Raw genomic sequence first — 20,898 nt, 5'->3', positions numbered from 1 at the left:
TTTGGTTTGGATAAGTGCTGCATTTATTAGTTTATAGTTTGAGATGATCATAGTATGACCTCAGAGATTTAAGCTAAAAGTGTGGTGCAGGAATGAGTTCTAAAACCAGGAAATTAGTCAGTATCGCAGCAAGTCAACAGTTTCTTGAACGTGTTTTAGGTTAGGCAAGGCAAGTTTATTTATATAGCACCTTTCAACACAAGGCAATTCAAAGTGCTTTACAAAAATGAAAGACATTAAGAGCATTAAGGAACATATTATAAAATGATATCTAGAAACAATAATTTAAAAGCAAAGATAAAAAGCAAAGATAATACAAGTTACAGTGCAGTTTAAGATATGAATATATCTATTCAAAGCAGCGGCAAAAAGAAAAGTCTTCAGCGGGATTTAAAAGTAGTCAGAGTTGCAGCGGACCTGCAGGTTTCTGGGAGTTTGTTCCAGATATTTGGAGCATAATAACTGAACGCTGCTTCTCCATGTTTAGTTCTGACTCTGGGGACAGAAAGCTGACCAGTCCCTGAAGACCTGAGAGATCTGGATGGTTCATAGTTTAGCAGGAGGTCAGAAATGTATTTTGGGCATAAACCATTCAAAGCTTTATAAACCAGCAGCAGTATTTTTGAAATCTATTCTTTGACACACAGGAAGCCAGTGTAAAGACTTCAGAACTGGAGTGATGTGATCCACTTTCTTAGTGTCAGTGAGGACTCGAGCAGCGGCGTTCTGAATCAGCTGCAGCTTTCTAATAGATTTTTTAGTGAGACCTGTGAAGACACCATTGCAGTGTCCAGTCTACTGAAGATAACAGCATGGACAAGTTTTTCCAAATCCTGCAGTGACATTAGTCTTTTAATCCTAGATATATTCTTTAGGTGATAGTAGGCTGATTTAGTAACTGTTTTAATGTGACTGTTGAAACTCAGGTCAGAGTCCATGACTACACCTAGATTTCTGGCTCTGTTGGTTTGAACATTGCAGACTGAAGCTCAGCGCTAACTTTTATACATTCTGCCTTGGCTCCAAAAACCATTACCTCAGTTTTGTCTTTGTTTAATTGGAGAAAGTTCTGACACATCCAGTCATTGATTTGTTCAATGCACTTACTCAGTGTTTGAATTGGAGCATAGTCTCCTGGTGAAATGGGTACATTTGGGTGTCATCCTCATAGCTATGGTAACTTATTTTGTTGTTCTTCATTATCTGAGCCAGTGGTAGCATGTAGACGTTAAAGAGAAGAGGCCCCAAGATGGAGCCTTGAGGAACCCCACATGTCATATTTGTCAACTCAGATGTGTATTTACCTATAGAAACAAAGTTGTTTCTGTCCTTTAAGTAGGATTCAAACCAATTTAGAACTGTTGCCGAAAGTCCCCACCCAGTTTTCCAGTCGGTCTAGTAATATGCTGTGGTCAAGAGTGTCAAACGCAGCACTGAGATCTAATAATACTAACACTGAAGTTCTGCCACTGTCTGTGTTTAAGTGGATGTCATTGAAGGTTAGAGGCCTAAAATAAGTAATGTAGTAAACAAATATTACAAAACAAAATACATCAGAAGCTTCTATATGTTTTAAAAACAGGGTTTGCAAGTGACTAAATGAGACTTCTAAACGCCATCACGCCTAACGTTAGCCACCTTTAGCTTAGCGGTGGTGAAGTGAAGCCATGCGACTGTTATGTAGTTTGTTTATAGCCTTAACATTAGCTTTTTACTTCTGCCGACGCATTTAGGCATCGAAAAACCCAAGAACAGTGTTAATATATAAAGATGATCCTGCTAAACTAAACGTGTGTTTACCACATATCTTATTTTCTGCAATAATCCAACAGAAAAATCGTATTGCTTTTTGCCTAGGTTGCCCTTTGTGATGCTAATTTCGGGGTTAGCTTACAAAAATAGGTTTTCACTGCACCACTGTTTTGATGTGAAGTGTGATGTAACAACAACATCTGAGTATAATTAAGCAGCTCAGTATAAAAACTGACCAGACCTGCATATGATAAAAGCTCTACTGGCCTTTACCTCTTACTCCTCTCTCTTTCATTCCCGATTTTCATCTCTTGCATCGCTGCAGAGCCCTGAAACTCCCCCCTTCATCACTCATTCAAACGGCAGAGGCACAAAGATAGCCAAACACAGCAAACAAACAGCTCTTTGTCCACAACACTAACTATATATGACTAGTTCTGGTAAGGTCAACGTTGATTTAATTATCTGCTTAGTTCTCATTAAAGGGATTGCATTATTTCATTTCCCACAATCAAGTTAAAGGAGGAGGGGTAATCAATACATCTCCACCAAAAGCTTTTCAACAGTGGCTGGTAAATTTAGCCCAAAAATGCACTTCATGTTGGTAAAGTGGGTTATAATCCTCTTTTTCATGCCATGTTTTTATATATATTTATGATTTGATCAGTTTAATCCTAATCAGTTATATGTTTCTTTGTAGAAGATTTACATAAAGATAAAAAAAAAACTATTCACTTTGATTCTCATGAATACCCAGTGTTTGTGGAGTAATTTAATTATTTCGGAAAAAATATGATTGATGATTTGATTATATAATATTTCCATGTATTTAGTCAGGTGTAACCATCTGGCAGCTGGGAGTGCATTTCGAGCATTACATAGGAGAAAGCTACTTTTTTGCAATGCAGAGGTGTATTCAAAGTATATTTATAATATTTATAAATGTTTACAAGAAATATCAAGAAACAGTACAAAAAGGAAAGGAGAATTTGACATGATTGAATAAGATTATATATAGATGTAGTTAGCTCAAATAACTAGATACACATGTAAAATGTATAGATGAAATCAGGCGATATACCATTAAAAATTAAAGCTAGCTTAATGTGAATGTTAATTGTTTTAAATTGAAGTTAAAATACATGGAAGTAGTGAATAAATGGTCCTTGGCCATTTTGTAGCTTTGTCCAAATATTCTCTAGTGAGAATTGATATTCCCTTAACTAGATCCACAAAGCATTTTAAAAAGTGTTCATTAATGATTACCATTGTGTAGATTAAATTACTTCAACTGATAATAGGAGGGACCTTAATGTCCATATCTGCGATTTAATACACTATTATACAGTATGGTACTATTCCCAAGTTGTGAACAGTGAAAAAGTTCAGAACGAGTTTTAGTAATACAAGTTATCATTTGCAATGTAAACTAAGGGGGGCTGACAGCGACTAAACTAGACTACGACTCATTGCATTTTCAATTAGAAGATACCAGGAAGAGTATATAATAATAATAATAATAATAATAATAATAGATTTATTTTGAAAGCACTTTTACATGTGCTCAACGTCGCTTTACAGAGAAAGTGAAAATAAAAGAACAACAAATAAATATAGTAAATAATATATAATATAGCTTCAAAGATTGAAGAGGTGAGTTTTTGTGTGAGTATATAATCAAAGTGGCTATTGGGTATTTTTGGCCACTTCCTTCCTTATTCTGGACGGTTGTATCATCATCTGCTGAAGATGTAAAACAAACATGTGTAAGATAATTTCTTACACTCGTTTGCAAACCATTCTTCCCCCAGAATGCAACAAGTGTGAGATGGAAACTTTCAACCTCCATCCTCCTAGCCACAAGAGAGACAAACAAACAGCTCTTTGTCCACAACACAAACCATATATGACTAGTTCTGGTAAGGTCAACATTTATTTAATTTTCTGCGTAGTTCTCATCAAACAGTTCTTACATTATTTAATTGACCACAATCAAGTTAAGGGAGGCGGATGACCATTTGTTCTTGCCATGTCTAGACATTACTTCAGATAACCTTCACTTTAATACTAATTGACTATGGATGGGGATTCAAGGATGAAACCGTGATATTAGTGTATTTACAGTATACTTCTACCCTTCCTCTTTCCCGGGTAAACAATATTGTAACACATAATTTTGTGATTGAAACACGACAATGTACAGTCGAGCTGTGTTTCATCGGCATGACTATGGAAACTTGTACCGTGGAAGCACTTATAGATTAAAAAGTGTAAGACCTCAAATTGAGCCTTGAGGAACACCACTATTCAATTTAATAGTTTTAAGATGACCATTCATTCTTTAATACAACATTTGAAATCCATATGTTGAATAATTTGACTTTTTGTTTCAAATTCTAAATTACTTTTATCCAACTTTCTAAGGAAAGAAAATTAACGCTTTTCTTTAAATACATATCTTAATAAGGTCCTTAAAACAGAAACAATTAGGATAAGAAACAGTACATATTTTTCTGTCACTGAACTTTAAACCCAGAAGTTAATTTGCTTGAGTGTAACTTGGATTTCTTACTTGATAATTGTGTCTTCAGGCTTTTGCCCTGGCTTGACTTACTTTGATGAGCTGGGGCTGTCTCACAATCAATCATGTGCATAGTTTTAATAAGACTTCATCTTCATAGTTATAGTTGGAGCCCACCGGGGGCTTCTTTTCACTGTCTGCCAAAGTGAAAGATTAAAGTTGTCTACAGTACAGCTTTTGACATCATCTTTTTACGCTCACTGGACAGTGAGGGTCAAGGCTGAGGCTCCCCTTTCTGGACCAGAACCACTACACTGCAGTTTACCCACAATCCTCTGCTCTACATTTCTCAGCACCTTTGAGGCTGTGGCTTGAACCATCCTTTGACGCATTAAGATTAGGAGACAGGTTGGGATTTACCTTTGTCTATTTACTTCTGTGTGTCCTTTTATCACGGTGACACTTGGTGATTACATAAATTAACTTCAGTTATAAAAAAAGTTTAATTTGCTTCCATATGCGCATATAGTTGCGTTTAAATTGATTTCAAAAGTTTACCAACGCGAGATGGTATTTTTTTTTCTTGAAGGAAATGAGTCTAAATATTGAGTAATTAGTCAGGGCACAAAGATCATGACCTTCTCAGTGTCACATGTCAATGGAAAATCGCATTGCAAACAGGATTTCCACGTCAGGTGATAAAGCTATGAATATTTGTTTTATTGCCTTTTTGTAAAATTGAGTTAAATGAACACAATAGAAGGTTAAGACGCAGAGTTGACTAAAGGCCTTATGCCTCAAACCGCTAAATGTAACCACTGCACAGAAGATATCTGCAGCTAGGAAGCAAAGTTCTTTAGCTTTTTTGTCTGAATACATATATGCAGTTAACTGAATGACCGCTGTAAAGCATACATTTTATTTGTCAGGTTGAAACATTTTAAGCTTGGAAACGTATGATAGTTCTTAATCTTCATCTATTCGCTTCCCCTCGCATCTATGGAGTTTTTATTTATTTTTTAATTTATATTATATCTGTCATCTGACTTCTTTGATTCCTGAATGAAAAGTCAATTTCTTCTTGCAATTTATTTTGGAATTGCTCTAAGGTCATGCACATGTTGAGAGGTTATCATCTGATGCTAACTTAATTAGCTTGACTTAGCTAAGGAGCCTTGCATGTCTTAGCTGGATTTTAGATTGATGGGAAGGATTAAATTATAACTGATTGAGTACGTTGATAATCTTTGAAATGGATGTGAACGTTGTGATGGACACACACACACACACACACACACACACACACACACACACACACACACACACACACCACACACACACACACCACACACACACACACCACACACCACACACACACACACACACACACACACACACACACACACACACACACACACACACACACACACACACACACACACACACACACACACAAAGTGCCATACTTTACATACACAAGCCAAACTGTCATCAGGATAACTCAAGGCTCTCCGATCTCCTAGGTCCTCCTGGGAACAGACTCCTTTCACTACTCGCAGAGAATAATGTGCTCCGACTGATCTAGCAGCAAAAATTGTATGATAGCATTTCCACTAATTACATCTGCTGTGCGCTGACGGAGAGGACAGACTGAACCTCATCGTTCTCGTCCTCTGTGTACTTCCTTTCTGGGTCAGCTCTACGTTGACTGGAACTGTTGTATTTGTAAAATTGGAAGAAAATTAGACGGTAACAAAATCAAAATACTTTGTTGGTGCACTTTAGTAGGCTGTTAAAGGTGCATCTACTTGGAGTCATTCATGTAATTATCTTTTCTGATCACTTTGATATGACTATCTTAAGCAAACAACAACATTCAAGCACGAGTTGTTTTCTATTTAACGACACTTTGCTCACAGCTCTATCACTTCAGTAACTTATTTTCTTACAATGAAATCCATTGGGCACCAAATGTGTTGTCCTTTTTAATTCTCCGTGTGCATTCTGATTATTTTCCACACCACTGGGGCAGTCCATTTTCATAAATTTAATATTTCATCAAGGTAGCACGCACACACACAATGTAATCCAGTTAAAATAGCTATAATATTTAATTCATATGAGAATCATTAAAAGTGCAGTGGTGCCGTGTCCATTATGCATTCCTTTTCTAGCAGGATAAAACAGTCCTCAGATGTGGGAGCTGCACTTTGAAGTGTTGTCTTAGAAGCAGACCAACTCTTACAGGAAGTCCCTGATGTTTAAAACATGGCATGCAGGGGGACTAAAAAAGGTGAGCTTGGCCCAAAGATGAGGCAAAAATGGCCAGCCAGGAATATGGCTAGATCTGATGCACACATCACACATCAAATAAACAAAAAGCAGACAAATATACACAAGGGTAATGCTGGAATATACCCACAGATACACACTAACAAAGACAGAGTTGAGAACGTGTTGACCTTCAAGAAGCATGGGAATCTTTTGGGCACAGCAGTATAAATACATCTCTGATCCAGCTGACTGTATAGGTTATTGTAATGCTCGGTTGTGATGAGAAGTCCTTTCTGCAGAGATCCTGTACACATAGTATCAAGACAGGCATTCTCTATGTAATGAAATCATCCAGCATGGACACGTGTGGGACAAATTGCAATTTAACAGCTGAGAGCAGACATTAGCTTATTGTGCAGTGCAGTGTTAAACTGACTCCTTAAATACATCGTCTCCACCACTGTGAACCATTGTGATTCGATTCGCCTTGTTACATTTAATTTAAATTCTGGTGTGTTTACAGTAAGTGCATGAAAAACATGTTTAGAATCCTTGGTTATTATTAGCAATAATCAGCTGCAGGAATAAAAGTATTCTGAGGATTCCTTCTGATTTCACTCCTGACCTAAAACAGGGATACATATAGGATTTTAGGCTGCGGCCACACGAGGACGAAAACGGCTAAACGCATAGGATTAACGCAAACGCAATCGCAAAAAAGCTTCCGTCCACACGCAATATTCACCGGATAGTGTCTGTCCACACGAGACCGCTCCGTTTAGCTCCAACCGCTGGAGAAGCTGCAGTACATATGCCGAGCCTGTACGTGGCGCTGTAACTTCCTCCACAAAAGCAGCGAAGAAGCATGGTTGTCATGGTTGCCCTTCTGTTTATTCTCCGCGGTGGGGGCCGAGGGAACCGGGCAGAGTTTTTCGCCAGTCAACGTGAATTAAAGTTTAAATCTTCCGGACAAAATTATAAAAGTGTCGGTCAAAGGTCTTCTTTGTTATTTATATTTATTAAAGAGGCCCCTATACTGTTTTGGGGTTTTCTCTATTCCTGTAGTGTGTTATATATCACACCCTGATGTAGCCCTTTGTTTACTTCCGTATCATATTGACATCACTATGTAACTTCTATTGGCTAGCACTCCAACACATTGTAGTTGATACAGTAGAAGGGGCGAGGATGTCTGTAAGCGGTTTACCAATTACAGACAGAGTCGGCCAACTGACCAATCAGAGCAGACTGGGCTCTGGTTTCAGACAGAGGGTGAAAAGAGGTGCTGCAGCACAGGCAGTATGAGAAGACTAAAGACCTGTTTGAACATTAAAGCATTTAAACAACACAAAATACAAATATGTACCTGAATGACCTGAATGACCTGAAATGAGCATAATAGGGCCACTTTAGGTTAACTGAAGCCATATAGACACAGCTGTATTGTGTGTTAGCATTGTTAGCTGTAATGCTACATCAACACATTTGATTGAACCAAAATATCAACCATATTGATTTGTTCTGGTAGGATTTTAAAATGTCAACTTTCCCTATTTAATAAGATTTAGCAGATTTGTTTTTATCATCTAGAGTTTGGGACTACAGGTTGATTTCCTCTGATCTGCGTGAAGTTCCCTGTGCCCATTACTTTTCCGAGAGCAATTCTGGAAATGCTTGTATAGCCCTTTTCTGTGGCCTGACAGTAACTCGGACATGATAACAACTCCGCGAGTGCAATCTGTGTGTTGTTGTATTTTCTCACACATATACACAGATTACATTTCGGTGCGTTTCCCTACAGTATGTGAGTTTTCATGAGCCTTGCAAGGGAAGTGGGTGTCATGAAGATAACCTGGGAGAATGTGCTGAGTGGGGCTGGATGTTCAGCAGGAAGGAAAGTGTGGTGATCAACAAGCAGGAACTCTCATTCTGTCAACTTATCACCCCCTGCAACCCCCCGTCTGTATTTCTGTCTCTGTCAGGCTTTTTCCCTGACCAAAAACATATACACACAGGAAGCGGCCCGTGCGGCTCCCACATAAGCTGATGTGACATGCCTTCCTTTCCGATATTTCTGCGAAAGCTCAGGAGGGAGGCTGCAGCACCTCTCTTCTTCTCTTCTTCTTCTCCCAGCTGTAGCCGTGACAGTTCATGTTCTTCCGTTAGACGTTTTTGCTGCACCTATGGTTGGAGACGCTGCCACTCTGGGAGCCATGAGTTGCTGTTGTGTGGTCAAAGTGATCACCATGACTGAGATACAACTTCTAAAGGTAGGGGGGGGGGGGCGCCTCAGAAACAGCACTGGCAAATCAGCGTGTGTGTGTGACTTTGTGTGCAGTTGTTTCTGCTTGCATGAGATAAACCGTCCGAGTTTTATAAAAGGCATGCACTTACAACCAGAATAAGTGAGTAGCCACCGTGGAATGCAGATTCTGCTATCCCAGTCTTATCTTCCCTCACATTTCACAACCTGGGGTGCGTGGTTACGGATATTTTCTGGTCAGCAAAAACACAGAGATTGTCTGAGAAGGTTTATTCTTCTTCCACTTTCATCTTATCGCCGTAAATAGGGATACTTCAGCATTGCTACTGTCAATAGAATACACACATTTTGCAGAAATGAATCCTAAACCTCCTCTTAGGTTTTGTCCATAATTTGTTCAGCTTGTTAATGTCACCAACACCCAGTGTTTCATAAGTTTTAGGATTTTTCCGAAGTGAAAGAAGAACTTGGGCAAGACTGAAACTGAGTTAGGCAAGAGCTTTCCATTTTCGAAAGGAACACCTGGGAGTGTGCGTGACTATGGAGCAGCAGTTTCAGTGGGACTAAAGAAATACAAATCGAGGACAAGTATGTAAGTTAAACAGATACATATTCTATATTACTACTGGGAAAAACATGTGTGATGCTCTTCACAGTAGAGCAGCTGTTCAATTTGATCAACCTGCTGCATTCAAGATCCCGGCAAGAACACAACTTGTGTTAGTGAAAGAGTTAGGAGAAGATTGTAATACAGAAAGAGAGGAATAGGCTGTGCGGCTTGTCTGGTTCAGACATCTTTATTTTACTGGTTTAAAAGTCTCTAATGAGAATAATTAAGTTAGGGAAATGCAGCTGATCTCCTGATCACAGTCAAATTTGTATATTTTTAATGCAGGAAGGAAGGATGAACGGAAAACCAGACGGAGATTATGGTATTTGTCAAATCTTGTGAGATGTAATAAAGCAAACTATACAACGGTGCTACAAATACAAAAACTTTTTTTTTTTTTTTTTTATGTATTGACTGATTTCATTGCTTTGGTTTCAGTGGATGGTTGTCTGTAGAGAAGGTTTGCATGTCAGGGATAACTGTGCAAATGTGTGTAAATTGAAAGTGAACCTGTGACCTCTTCTCGAGCAGAAACCTCAAACACTGCCTGGATTGTTGGAGCAGGTGCAAGTATTGAGAAAGAGAAAAATGGTCACTACATACAATCCCAAACTTGATCCTTGATTGATTAAATTCTTATCTTATTCCGCGCCCCATATGCACGGTTGGCATTGATAATTTTCAGCATGTCCTCTTCACACATACACAGGCCCGCCATTGTGGATGTTGGCCTCAGTGACTGAAGAACCATTACCCCTCAAATCTAATCAGATTCCCTTAAGTGGATAACAAGCGTGTCTCCGGCTTTTACAGTAGTGAGAAAGCTGAAGTGAAACCAGGACAAACCTTTGTCACACAAAGCAGATGTGGCATCCCTGCTGCAGCTATCCAGAGTGGAAAGAAATGTTCATTGGCTAACAACTAGCATCTTGTTTGGCCTGGAGAAGACAGATAAGAGCTCTCAGTCACTACTGACAAGTTGAGTATTGTGACCGTTCTTATTTTGGTGGATGAGCGGTGAATAAGGGCATCCAGTCTAGCTGAGGAAGTATGTAAAGTTTCAGTACAATTCCACACGTGCTAAGGCTAAAAGTCCGTGTGGTTTAGCTGTGTTGGGCTAACCCTTCAAACAAAACATGTACTCTTGCTAGCAATCTGAAACGGCAACATGCTACTTGCTAGCTGGCAACTCTGCAAATATGTGACTATTAAGAGAATAATTAACTCATGCTTGGAAACTTAAAAATCTAAATCACGAGCAATAAACTGATTCTTTATTAAATTCCTTCTGCGGTTTTATTGTGGAAGCCTTATTTGACCCGATATGAACAGAAGCTAACAGTGGCTAATTGTAGCAAACACAAGGTTTCGATATCTTTCAACAGACTCTTCTCCAATTGTTTTACTGTTGCTGTAGCATAGTATTGTACCTTGCTGTATAGCATTTAGCATGTCACAAAGTACTTGAACTTGCCTTTCAGCTTAGTTTTGCTTATGCTTTCATTATTGGTGATTTTACTTTATAAATGAAACTTGGTTTAGTGGGATTTTTACGAGTAAGTAAAACTCTACAGGAGACAAACTAATAATAAAAAAGCTTCTTTGTGATTTTCAAACCAGAAAAGACGTCTTTCTAATGTAAATAATACAGCAATAAAGACTTTAAAAATATTGCAGCTATTGTTTGGGAAACTGATATTACTAAAATATCTACAATGAAACCAGTGAATGATTGAAAAAAAGCTTGGTTAAAAATGGCATTAGAGTTATTTAAATCATCCATTGGAGAACAAGGGTCAATTGTGCTGCCACAACCCCTGGAGCAGGCAGGAGAGTAGGCTGGGAGCTGGTCACCGATTGGTCAGTCAGACTGAAAAGGGCGGTCCGCATGAATTCGTGACAGACGCTAAAGGCAGATATCATGCAGTGATCAAACCCCGGGTGATCTGACAGTCCAGTGTTTGAAGTGATTATCATGCTACGCAACATAAAGGCTTACCCCCAGCTTTGGGCCTAATTAGTTCACTTAGGACCCTTTATAAGACTTCGGTAGGGGACGGGGAAGTACAGACACTCACTGGGAAGTCAACAGCTCAACAGGATAGCAGCACATCTGGGTCCTTAAGGTTGATCTGCTGCTACACCAAAAAAAAACAGTCTGAAGAAGAGAATGCCACACTTAACTGACTGCAGTTACTTCACGATGCGGGACGCAACCAGAGCTTCAAATGTAAGAATATCAACATTTAGAAACTTGGTTGAATTTGGAAATCGTGTACCAACGCATGTGTAAGGCTTTTACTACTGGTTTGTAAATGTTGACTGCTGGCTGGTTGTATCTGTTTGTACTTTTGTATATTAATATGATATGAAAGAATTTTTGTCAACTTTGGAAAACACTTTTGCTATTGAATAAGATTTTCCGTCACAAACAAGTACACTTATATTTAAATACCATACTTCAGAAATGGCCTTCATGGAATCAATCGGACTTCTCATAAAGAAACTTGCTACACATTTAATTACATTTGCTGCAGAAGTGAGTGATAATTGGAAACACCAACCCGCAACTATGTCTCTGTTGAATCAGACCATCGCAGCCAACAGCTGCGGTAGAAACCGTGTGTGTTCAGTCGGTGTTGTTTTGGGAATGCTTGATCAACAGACTTCCTGAACATTTTGTTTGTTTTTGCTGCAGGTACAGAGCCACCTGGAGAACTCCAAGTACCACCTCCACCAGACCCAGAATCAGCAGGTCAAGCAGTACATGACGCTGGGCTCCAAGCTGTCCTCTTCGACCGGGCAGGGCCACGCTGTCCCGCACCCCCACGCCCAGGGCCAGTCGCTGGCCACCGTGCCCATCATGAGGAACGGACACATGCCCTCCGTGAGCGACGGCAGCAACCCAAACAGCCCCGTTACCCTCCTCAATATGGCCAATCATGACAGCGAGGTGAGTGCGCTGATGGTGGAAACAAAGTGTCTGAATGTGAACTGGGGATGTTTCTAAATATATGGAACTGAAATTGAGAAAAAGCCAAGAATGAAATTGCAACAAAGACATTTAACCACAGACTTGATGAAGTGGCAGTCATCATTTTTGGTAAATGTCGCAACATTCTTGACACGTTTTCCTGTTACCACTCCCTAAATATTTCAGATAAAACCATTTTCTGTTCTGTTTTGCATGCGTCTTAGTTCCTCGATTTAACGTCTGTCATTCAGAGGGATTAATCATGGCAGATTCTTTGTAACCTGTAATATAATTCACAAGTAACCTTTTACATTCTTTGTCTGGAGTGCATCCAAGTAATCATCTAAACAAAGTGATGCCATTATTGATTTCCTTCTCTCTCTGATGTGTTCATCAATCACTTCAGACAGCCTCTGAGGAGAGAACCCTTCAAAGGAAGACACTACTTTGATAACAGACAGGATTTTCCCACCAAAACGGCTAATTAACGTAAGACTAGTCGGTGGGGAACTTATCGGTTATTGGATTAGTCTCTGGACAGTTCCTCCTCTTCCTTGTGTCGATTCTGATTTGTTCGATTTGAATGTTGAGATTTCAAAAAGATCAGACTTGGACAGCATTGCTATTTCGGTACAAACCTCACAAGCCTGCCCTTGAGTACACTGACATGACTGCTTTCTTTTAGTTTCCAATGGATGAAGTTATTGACGACCTAATCAGTCTTGAATCCGGGTTCAACGACGGAGGCTTGGATTGCATGGAGTCTAACCTTATGATGCAAAACAATGTAAGTATAAATCCCATCAACATCTACACAGTAACGCTTTTAAATGTACATTTTCAAATGCGACAGACTATTTTCTTTTGATTCCTGCACAATCCGTTGGTGTTGTGTGCTCACGTTATTGCAGTTATGCTCAGCGAATGACTTCTGTGTTTTTAAGTTGAATTGGGGACATGAAAGTGAAGTCTCCTCAACCCAGTCTTTTGGGCGCAGGCTTGACGTGCTTGGGAAAAAGGGGACCTGTCTTAGTTTGGGGTCGGATTAAGTCTGGAGATGAGTCAAAGTTCATTCGGGGCTTAGCAACATTTCTCACATTACTCAAGACGACCGACAATGCAGATTAAGTTAAAAAGGAGGATGTTTTTGCACATAGGGTAAAAAAGTTGGGACAAAAGAAGACTTTAAATGTATAGTGACTGTCTCACTGCAAGCCCTATCAGTGGCATTCATGGCCAGGAAGGAATTCTAAAACTCTCGGGAAAAAATGTGTGACAAGCGGTCCATTTGGCCGGGAACATAGCAACACCTGAGCCACATACAGGGAGAGTTTGTGGGATGGGAACCCTGGGAATCTGTCCGGACTCCTTAAATACAGAGGAAGACAGATTGGTGCACAAAAGACTCACACACCCTGATAAAGTGACACACAGCCAAACACAACAGATACTGTGACAGAGTAGGAATGAGAGGGGGGAGGAAAAGATAATGCTGGGGAGGGGTGAGAGATTTAGTCGGAGAGAGTTACCGAGCCGTTGGATTGGGCTAATGCATACACTCCCTATGGGCTTGTTCAGAAATGATACCATGCTTAAATGGATCAATTCATCCTAATTAGTCATACAGTATAATGCATCACGTCGTCTCGCCGTGTCAACACATCCAGGAACATAGACGGGAGAGAGACTGAAGTGATTGCAAAAGGAGTCGTAGGGGAATTGTTGCAATCTCTCACTTTGATAAGCACTTGTGTCCCCTCCTCCTCCTACTCTTCTCCTCCAATCTGAGTGAGATAATGAGAAAGACGCAAACCAAACCAACTGCCGATATCTGACATGTCTGCAGTTCCTTCCGTTTGGTTTCTTCTGCTTTTGCTTCCCATCTGCGACTTGCCATGCAGCCGTATCACGTTCACCAGTCTGGCAGTCAGATTTGACACACAAGTCTTGGATACAATTGGCTGTGCGCATCGTGGAATGCATGGTGGCTTCTGTAGCCTGTTCCCATAAATACACAAATGCGAATTAGACACACATGTGTGTCAGCACGCTATATCTTGACATCTCCCCGGTCTGTGAAAAGACGCCATTATCGCAGAACCGATGCACGCTTTCCCAGACAAGAAGGGACCCGTAGGAAAACAGTTTTGCCTCTGTTCAAGCAGTTGACCTAGCTAGTCTTCTCATCCAATGGGAGGCTATTTGCAGCACAGAGGACATCTCTGTGTTAGGAGCACTTTCAAGTGGAGGGGTTTTGGAAAGGGTGAAAGGGTGGCATTAGCAGATCAAGGCACGAAGTCTGGACAAACCAAACCTCAGACGGCTGCAAGCTGTTGGAGGTTCGGCTGAGATGGGGTAACGCTGGAGGACCACCCTTCATTGACCTGGTTCCAGCAAGGTTAAGTTCTTGTTAGTCTTTTTTCACTCTTTTTACCACAAGATGAGCAGGCGATCTGAACATGAAAAAAGGGCTCTGTCCTGCTGAGGGAGACATGTGGGTACTACAACCCCCTGCTGGGAGGGCCAGAGCCAGAGGCCTGCGGGCTGACAACCTTTCTCTGATCCCTTCTCTTGTCATTAGATGTCGATGACAAACAAAGCCACACAGCAGCTAAAAACAACTATTTGTGCTGTGGCTTTTGTGAGAGTGTGAATGCTTTTACATTACATTACATGTTAGACGCTTTTATCCACAGCGACTTACATACTCAATACTGTGGGCGATCCCCACAGGAGCCATTTGGGGTGAAGTGTCTTAGGGACACAACGACATGCTGACTGCAGTGGGGTTTGAACCTGTGCTCCCCTGATCCAACACCAACGCACTACCCACTGCGCCACACATGTCCCCTGTGACTGACATCTTATCTTTCTCTCCCCCCCTCTTCTCTGTCCTACAGGAGTCCCTCAGTGGCAGCATGCTGGATCTCTATGGGGGTGAACAAGGTATGAACGCCCCTACCCCAGAAAGCTCACTGTAGAAAAGGAATCCTCAGGTATGAAATCATGCCATAGCTTTAACCGAAGAACAACGCATTTAATAACATGCTCACATTGATGATCAAGTTAAAAACACACACATTTTGCTTGTTGGTTTAAGACATTTAGGAAACAAATAAAGGCATATTTCTTATAAATGAAAGCTAAAGTGTGGTGCCGCAAAGTAAGGCATTGTTTCTAAAACCCAGTCCAATTGCATGTCTCAGACAAATGTCGATTTGTGTCCTTTTTGAGAAACAGAGCCCTTTTTTTTTCTTCCAATGGTTCCACTAATAGACTGCAGAAACGTGTAGACTTTTTGTCACGGTGCAACAAATAAATAAATACTAACAAAGGGCCCTTTAAGACATTTCTTATTAATGTCATGCATCAAGCAAAGTAGCCTAATTGATTTAGGAAATAGAAAGGACGCCCGAAGAACCCTTTACTCTCCACGGGTAAATAAGTAAATTGCCATCTGTTACGTTTGAGCGCGGGCAGAGAGGACAATTGGCTGTTACACAGACTTTAAATTGTCCTGATTGAATCAACAGAGACAAATTGGGAAATCCAATCTCAGGTCCCCAATTATGTAATTTGGAAGAATGTGAATACAAATATGGATGCACTGGCATTTTTGTCCCCCATCCAGTGTAGTGAATTTGCCAAAGTGTCCTAATTACGGTAGTTAAAAAGTGATCCCCATTTTGGCGTCCACAATGAGCTTCAGACATGCTGGACGGGATATATTGGGCTTATTCAGTGTGTGTGTGTGTGTGTGTGTGTGTGTGTGGTCAAACTAGTGTCTGGGGTGTGGGCTAATGAACGGGAATTCCACATTCTGGCTGCCCCGGCCCCTGAACTCCCTCAAAACAACCGATTGTGTGTCTCCTGACTGGACCTTTTGTGGCGTTTTGCGTTCTTACGTTTTCTAAATTAGTGTGCGTTGCTAATAAAGTTGTTCTCCTTCTCTCGACAGAACTCGACACAAGAGGGATGGCCAAAGAGAGACAGAAAAAAAACAACCATAATCTGAGTAAGTGTCTGCCGCCGCCTTTCAACTCCCTCACAGTATATCATCTGAAATGACTTATAGCTAGCCTTTAGCGCAGCAGGACACAATGTCTTCATTCACTTTTTCTTCTTCTGCTTGTTCAGTCGAAAGAAGGCGAAGATATAACATCAACTACAGGATCAAGGAGCTTGGGACGCTCATACCAAAGTCGAATGACCCGTAAGTTGCACAATCTGAATGCATCTATTGAAACAACAACCCGTCTTTGCGGCATTTGTCATGGAAATAACTGCAAGGCCATTTTCCGGCGAGGACGAGCATATTCAAATCAGAGCACAAGGACATTTTAAACGTTGTTCATTGAATTCAAATGAGTACTCAAAGCACATTTCAGTCATATTTCAAGGGTGCACTTGAACTTCCATTGTAGTCGAAGCTCCACGAGCTGTACCTCCTCTCGCTGGGTCCCGGCAGTTCAGCGCAAAGCATGAATGATGAGGAAAGGGGTCAAATGCAAAGAAGCAGGCCGAGCCATTTGGAAGCAAAGTTCGAAGCACAATTGGAACATGGAGATGGAGTGTGGCGCCGAATTGAAATCCACCTGCCATCTTTCCACAAATTGAACTTTGCTTTAAATTTAAATGGAAGGTTACCGTTGTCATCGCGCCATTAACACGAGATAAAGGAGATTATTAATGCTGATCACACCAACCTCTCATTCCTTTGGAAAGGACAATTTTACTACAGCTCCCCTTTACTTAAAAGGAAGCAATAATATCTGCAAAGGAACGACTTGTACTCTAGCACCTCGAGTCCAATACTCCATTTTCTGCTCCGTCTTCCTACTTAGCACTCACCTATTTTTACTCGAGGATTAATTTTACCGAACAAGGAGGTACGAGAATGGACTTTCCACATAGCTACTTATCTATTCTATTAAAATTCCCATTCCCATGTAATGTCCAAGGATGAATAATTGCCCCATGTAAATCACCTTTTCTTATTCATATCATAAAAGCCGAAAAAACCTCTGTGTTAAAACTTTTCCCCCCCGTTTCTTTCTTCTCATTTTTTACGGAGGATATTCTGCCGACATCAGGGGGTTCTGAATTAAAGGTTATCTTTTACATTTCTCCTTTCTGCAGAGACATGCGCTGGAACAAAGGCACCATCCTGAAGGCCTCGGTGGAGTACATAAAGTGGCTGCAGAAGGAGCAGCAGCACGCTCGGGAGCTGGAGAGCCGTCAGAAGAAGCTGGAGCAAGCCAACAGGAGACTTCTGCTGAGGATCCAGGTAAGAACGGCCTACACGTCGGCATGTAGTTCACATCTTAAGAATCAAAAGTAGATTAGAGGTTACCTGTTATGCAAAATCCACTTCTTCATGTCTTTTACACATAAAGACATGTCCCCTCTGTGTAAAAAGATTCTGAAAGTTTCAGGAAAAAAGATTCTCTCTCTTTTTGTCCTGATCCATTTTTAAAAATCTGCCTGAAAATGAGATTTTGGCCACTTTTTAATGTCATAACGATGTGTTGTCTTGTGTTACCATTAGCCAATCAGCAACCAAGGTAACTTCCCCCCCCCCCCCCCTTATCACCTGAATCTCCTCCTAGAGCACCATTGAGTTCTTTGTAACCAAATCTCTCTCAGAAGGGCGTGGGGAGGGGCTCCTTATCTTCATCTAAAGTAACAGACAGAGAATCAGCACTTTGGAAACAGGGCTGAAACAGAGGGGATTATGGGTAATTCTGCAATGATCTGTTTGGTGTTTGGAGCCAAACACTTCAGAGACATGTTTTGTATATACATGTAATATATTGATGAAAAACAGTGTAATACGGGACCTTTAAATCAGTGACATTAGCTAGGATATGCTGGGTTTGCTAATAATGGATTATGACAGACATCTTTTCACGTTCTTCCTAAGAATTATGACTTTACTGAGACTGATGTCTTATTATTGATCTATTTTAAGCAGCTTCCTCCACAGAGGACTCATTCTGACAATCCACCTGACCCTAATTTCCCCCCCAAACACCCCCTGCTGTTGTTTACATGAGGGTCCTTCCACTCCCCCATCCCTTAATGCTCAGTGCTAATGAATACACACAATAAACCCAGCACTTTTCAGTGGGAAATAACCATATGCCAATGATGGGAAGAACACAACATCTGTCATCGTCTTTAAAGATGACCAAACTATCCGAGAAATAGTGACCACAACTGACGTCAAAAGGACAACAAACAAAGGTCAAACGGATGAGTAGTTTCCATTTGAACTAAACGTGTGTGGGAGTGTGAGAAATATCCAAAGTGTGGGTGGAAAAAGGTGGGGGGATTTTCTCAACACTAGAACATATTTAAATGATCTCTACTCATGGTTTATTTCCCCTTTACTTTCCAGGAACTTGAGATCCAAGCACGAGCACATGGCCTCCTAAACATGGCTTCAGCGTTGGGGACGGTGGAGCTGTCCTCTCACCTCCTGAAGCAGCAGCAGCAGCAGCAGCATCAGCAGCAGCAGCAGCAGCAGACGTCTCCCCAGGCCCAGCAGCCCCCCATCTACCAGGAGGACCCTAACAGCGACTACCTCCAGAGGCTAGGGGGTCTTCCTGCCACCATCCCCAGTGCCGCCGGGCCCCAGGACCACATCCAGGGCGCAGACGGCTGCCCCACCTTCTCCGACCCGCTGTCCCACTTCACAGACTTCTTCAGCTCCACGCTGAAGGAGGAGCACCGGCTGGACGAGATCCTGATGGACGACCCCCTGTCCCCCTTCGGCACCGACCCCCTCCTCTCCGCCGGATCACCGGGAGCCGGGTCCAAAGACAGCAGCCACCAGAGCAGCTTCAGCTCTGGGGAGGACGAAGAACTATAGGTGCCTCTCTACAGGAACTCTCTTCACTGCAGTAGTCCCCAGTGGGAAAGGCCATTTAAAGACAATACTGACCTCTCACTGGGTCCTTTAAAGGTCACCTGTCATGCTATTTTTAGGCAATAGCATAGGTCTCAGATATATCATTTTTTTTTAAAAACATGTCTAGCACTTTGAATTGTCGCGTACAGAAAAGTGCTATATAAATAAACTTGCCTTGCCTTGCCTTGCGCCTATGAAGTGTTTTGGTCAAAAAACCAAACAGATCACCCATTCTAGCCATGCCTCATATCCATCTATTTCTCTTCCTGTTACAAAAGTGCTTATTCTGGGTATGAACAGGTCTCTCTTGAGAATGAGACTCCGTGTCTCAATGAGATTTTCACCTGTATAAATAAAGGCTAAACTTTTTAAACTTTTTTAAACTGAAAAATAAAAATAAAATAAGAGGGGGCGGGGCTTATGCCGGCTCATGCGGGACCTGGCAGATACTGTCTCAAATGCTGCGGTGATGAAATACAAGGATTATTAGATCAAGGATTCTCTCTGAAACAGTCTGGAGCTCAAAGGCTTTCTCTCTTGCCGGTTATACCACAAGGTGAGTTCCTTTTTATTTCCTGCTTCTTCACACACATGCTCTCCAGTACAGGTTAGCTCTGAGTGTTAGCGATGCTAATGTAAACACCGACCATATTACGTCCAAAACAGTCGGGCTGCTCCTGTTCCTCCATCAGCTCTTTTTTGTATACTTTGTACAGACAATGTTTCTCTGCCTCCCACATAGAGCGGGAACAGACTCACAAGAAAAAGGGAGTCATGTGTCAGCCTTTAATGTAAATAACTACTGTTTTTTAAAACACTGGTAGCTGTACACTGTAAATATGCAAAGTAATCACTGGAAAACTGTCCTTTAAAAACAAAAAAAGCACTGCTTCACAAAAGGATTGAAAAGCAGTTGCATATGTGCCTTACCATTATCGTCTTGTCCGGATGTACTCACCACGATGCCTAACCTTTGTTAGTCTCTTTTCAGTGTATTTGTTAAATAATGTATTTATATGTGTTTTAATCCATGTATTCTCGAAAAATATATATATTATTATCTAACATGTTATCTTTTTTATTCTTAGTAGGGGTGGGAAAAATATAATAAACCGCTTTTTTTGTCATACATGATTTTGACTTCCTGTTGTCATCTCACAGAAGACATAATATACTTGAGGTGTGTATTAACACACCCTCGATACAAAATACACACAACATACGGACATTGTTATACCAAAATACTACATGAACTCCACTTCAAAGGAGAAGAAAATAAGTAATAAGAAATGGAAGTAGAAATATCTAGAATTTGAAAAAAGCATTATTATAGTATGTACTATTACAGTATTTGACTAAATCATACAATACAAACAATGTTTTATTCCAATATACTCCATTAACTCCACTTCAAAGGAGAACAAAATGTAACTAATGGAAATTAAAATAATAACATAAACACGACTAATTATACAATATACTAATTAGGGATGCCAGCGATTATTCGATTATTCGAATATTCGCTACAGTCTCCATAATCGAATATTATTTTTAAAAATCGATTTTATTTATATATATATATTTTTTTTAT

At 40.7% G+C, this 20,898-nt stretch overlaps 1 protein-coding gene across 5 annotated transcripts; it reads left to right on the top strand.

Moving 5' to 3' along the window:
* Positions 1–8,571: 8,571 nt before the first annotated feature.
* tfec (transcription factor EC) lies at positions 8,572–20,441 on the top strand. 5 transcript variants are annotated; one of them, XM_034112280.2, is made up of 8 exons: positions 8,572–8,817; positions 12,119–12,373; positions 13,080–13,181; positions 15,295–15,340; positions 16,353–16,409; positions 16,532–16,607; positions 17,534–17,681; positions 18,795–20,441. In XM_034112280.2, the coding sequence occupies exons 1-8, from the start codon at positions 8,731–8,733 to the stop codon at positions 19,266–19,268; spliced, it is 1,245 nt and encodes a 414-aa protein (XP_033968171.1). In that variant the 5' UTR covers positions 8,572–8,730; the 3' UTR covers positions 19,269–20,441. The 5 variants fall into 5 exon arrangements, with proteins under 5 accessions (XP_033968171.1, XP_033968174.1, XP_033968173.1 ...); XM_034112283.2 differs by lacking the exon at positions 8,572–8,817 and adding an exon at positions 9,073–9,398; XM_034112282.2 differs by lacking the exon at positions 8,572–8,817 and adding an exon at positions 9,074–9,402.
* Positions 20,442–20,898: the final 457 nt, after the last annotated feature.

The sequence above is a fragment of the Pseudochaenichthys georgianus genome, chromosome 23, assembly GCF_902827115.2.
Source record: "Pseudochaenichthys georgianus chromosome 23, fPseGeo1.2, whole genome shotgun sequence".
Lineage (NCBI taxonomy): Eukaryota > Metazoa > Chordata > Actinopteri > Perciformes > Channichthyidae > Pseudochaenichthys > Pseudochaenichthys georgianus.
Note: the sequence above shows the minus strand (reverse complement) of the source record. Positions and strands in the feature narration are given on the sequence as shown.

Excerpts from the sequence above, each read along its gene's own strand:
- tfec (XM_034112280.2), top strand. The coding sequence starts at position 8,731 with ATGGTTGGAGACGCTGCCACTCTGGGAGCCATGAGTTGCTGTTGTGTG. Across the intron at positions 16,410-16,531 it reads AAAAAACAACCATAATCTGA|TCGAAAGAAGGCGAAGATAT; the intron begins GTAAGTGTCTGC and ends CTGCTTGTTCAG. Across the intron at positions 16,608-17,533 it reads ATACCAAAGTCGAATGACCC|AGACATGCGCTGGAACAAAG; the intron begins GTAAGTTGCACA and ends TCCTTTCTGCAG.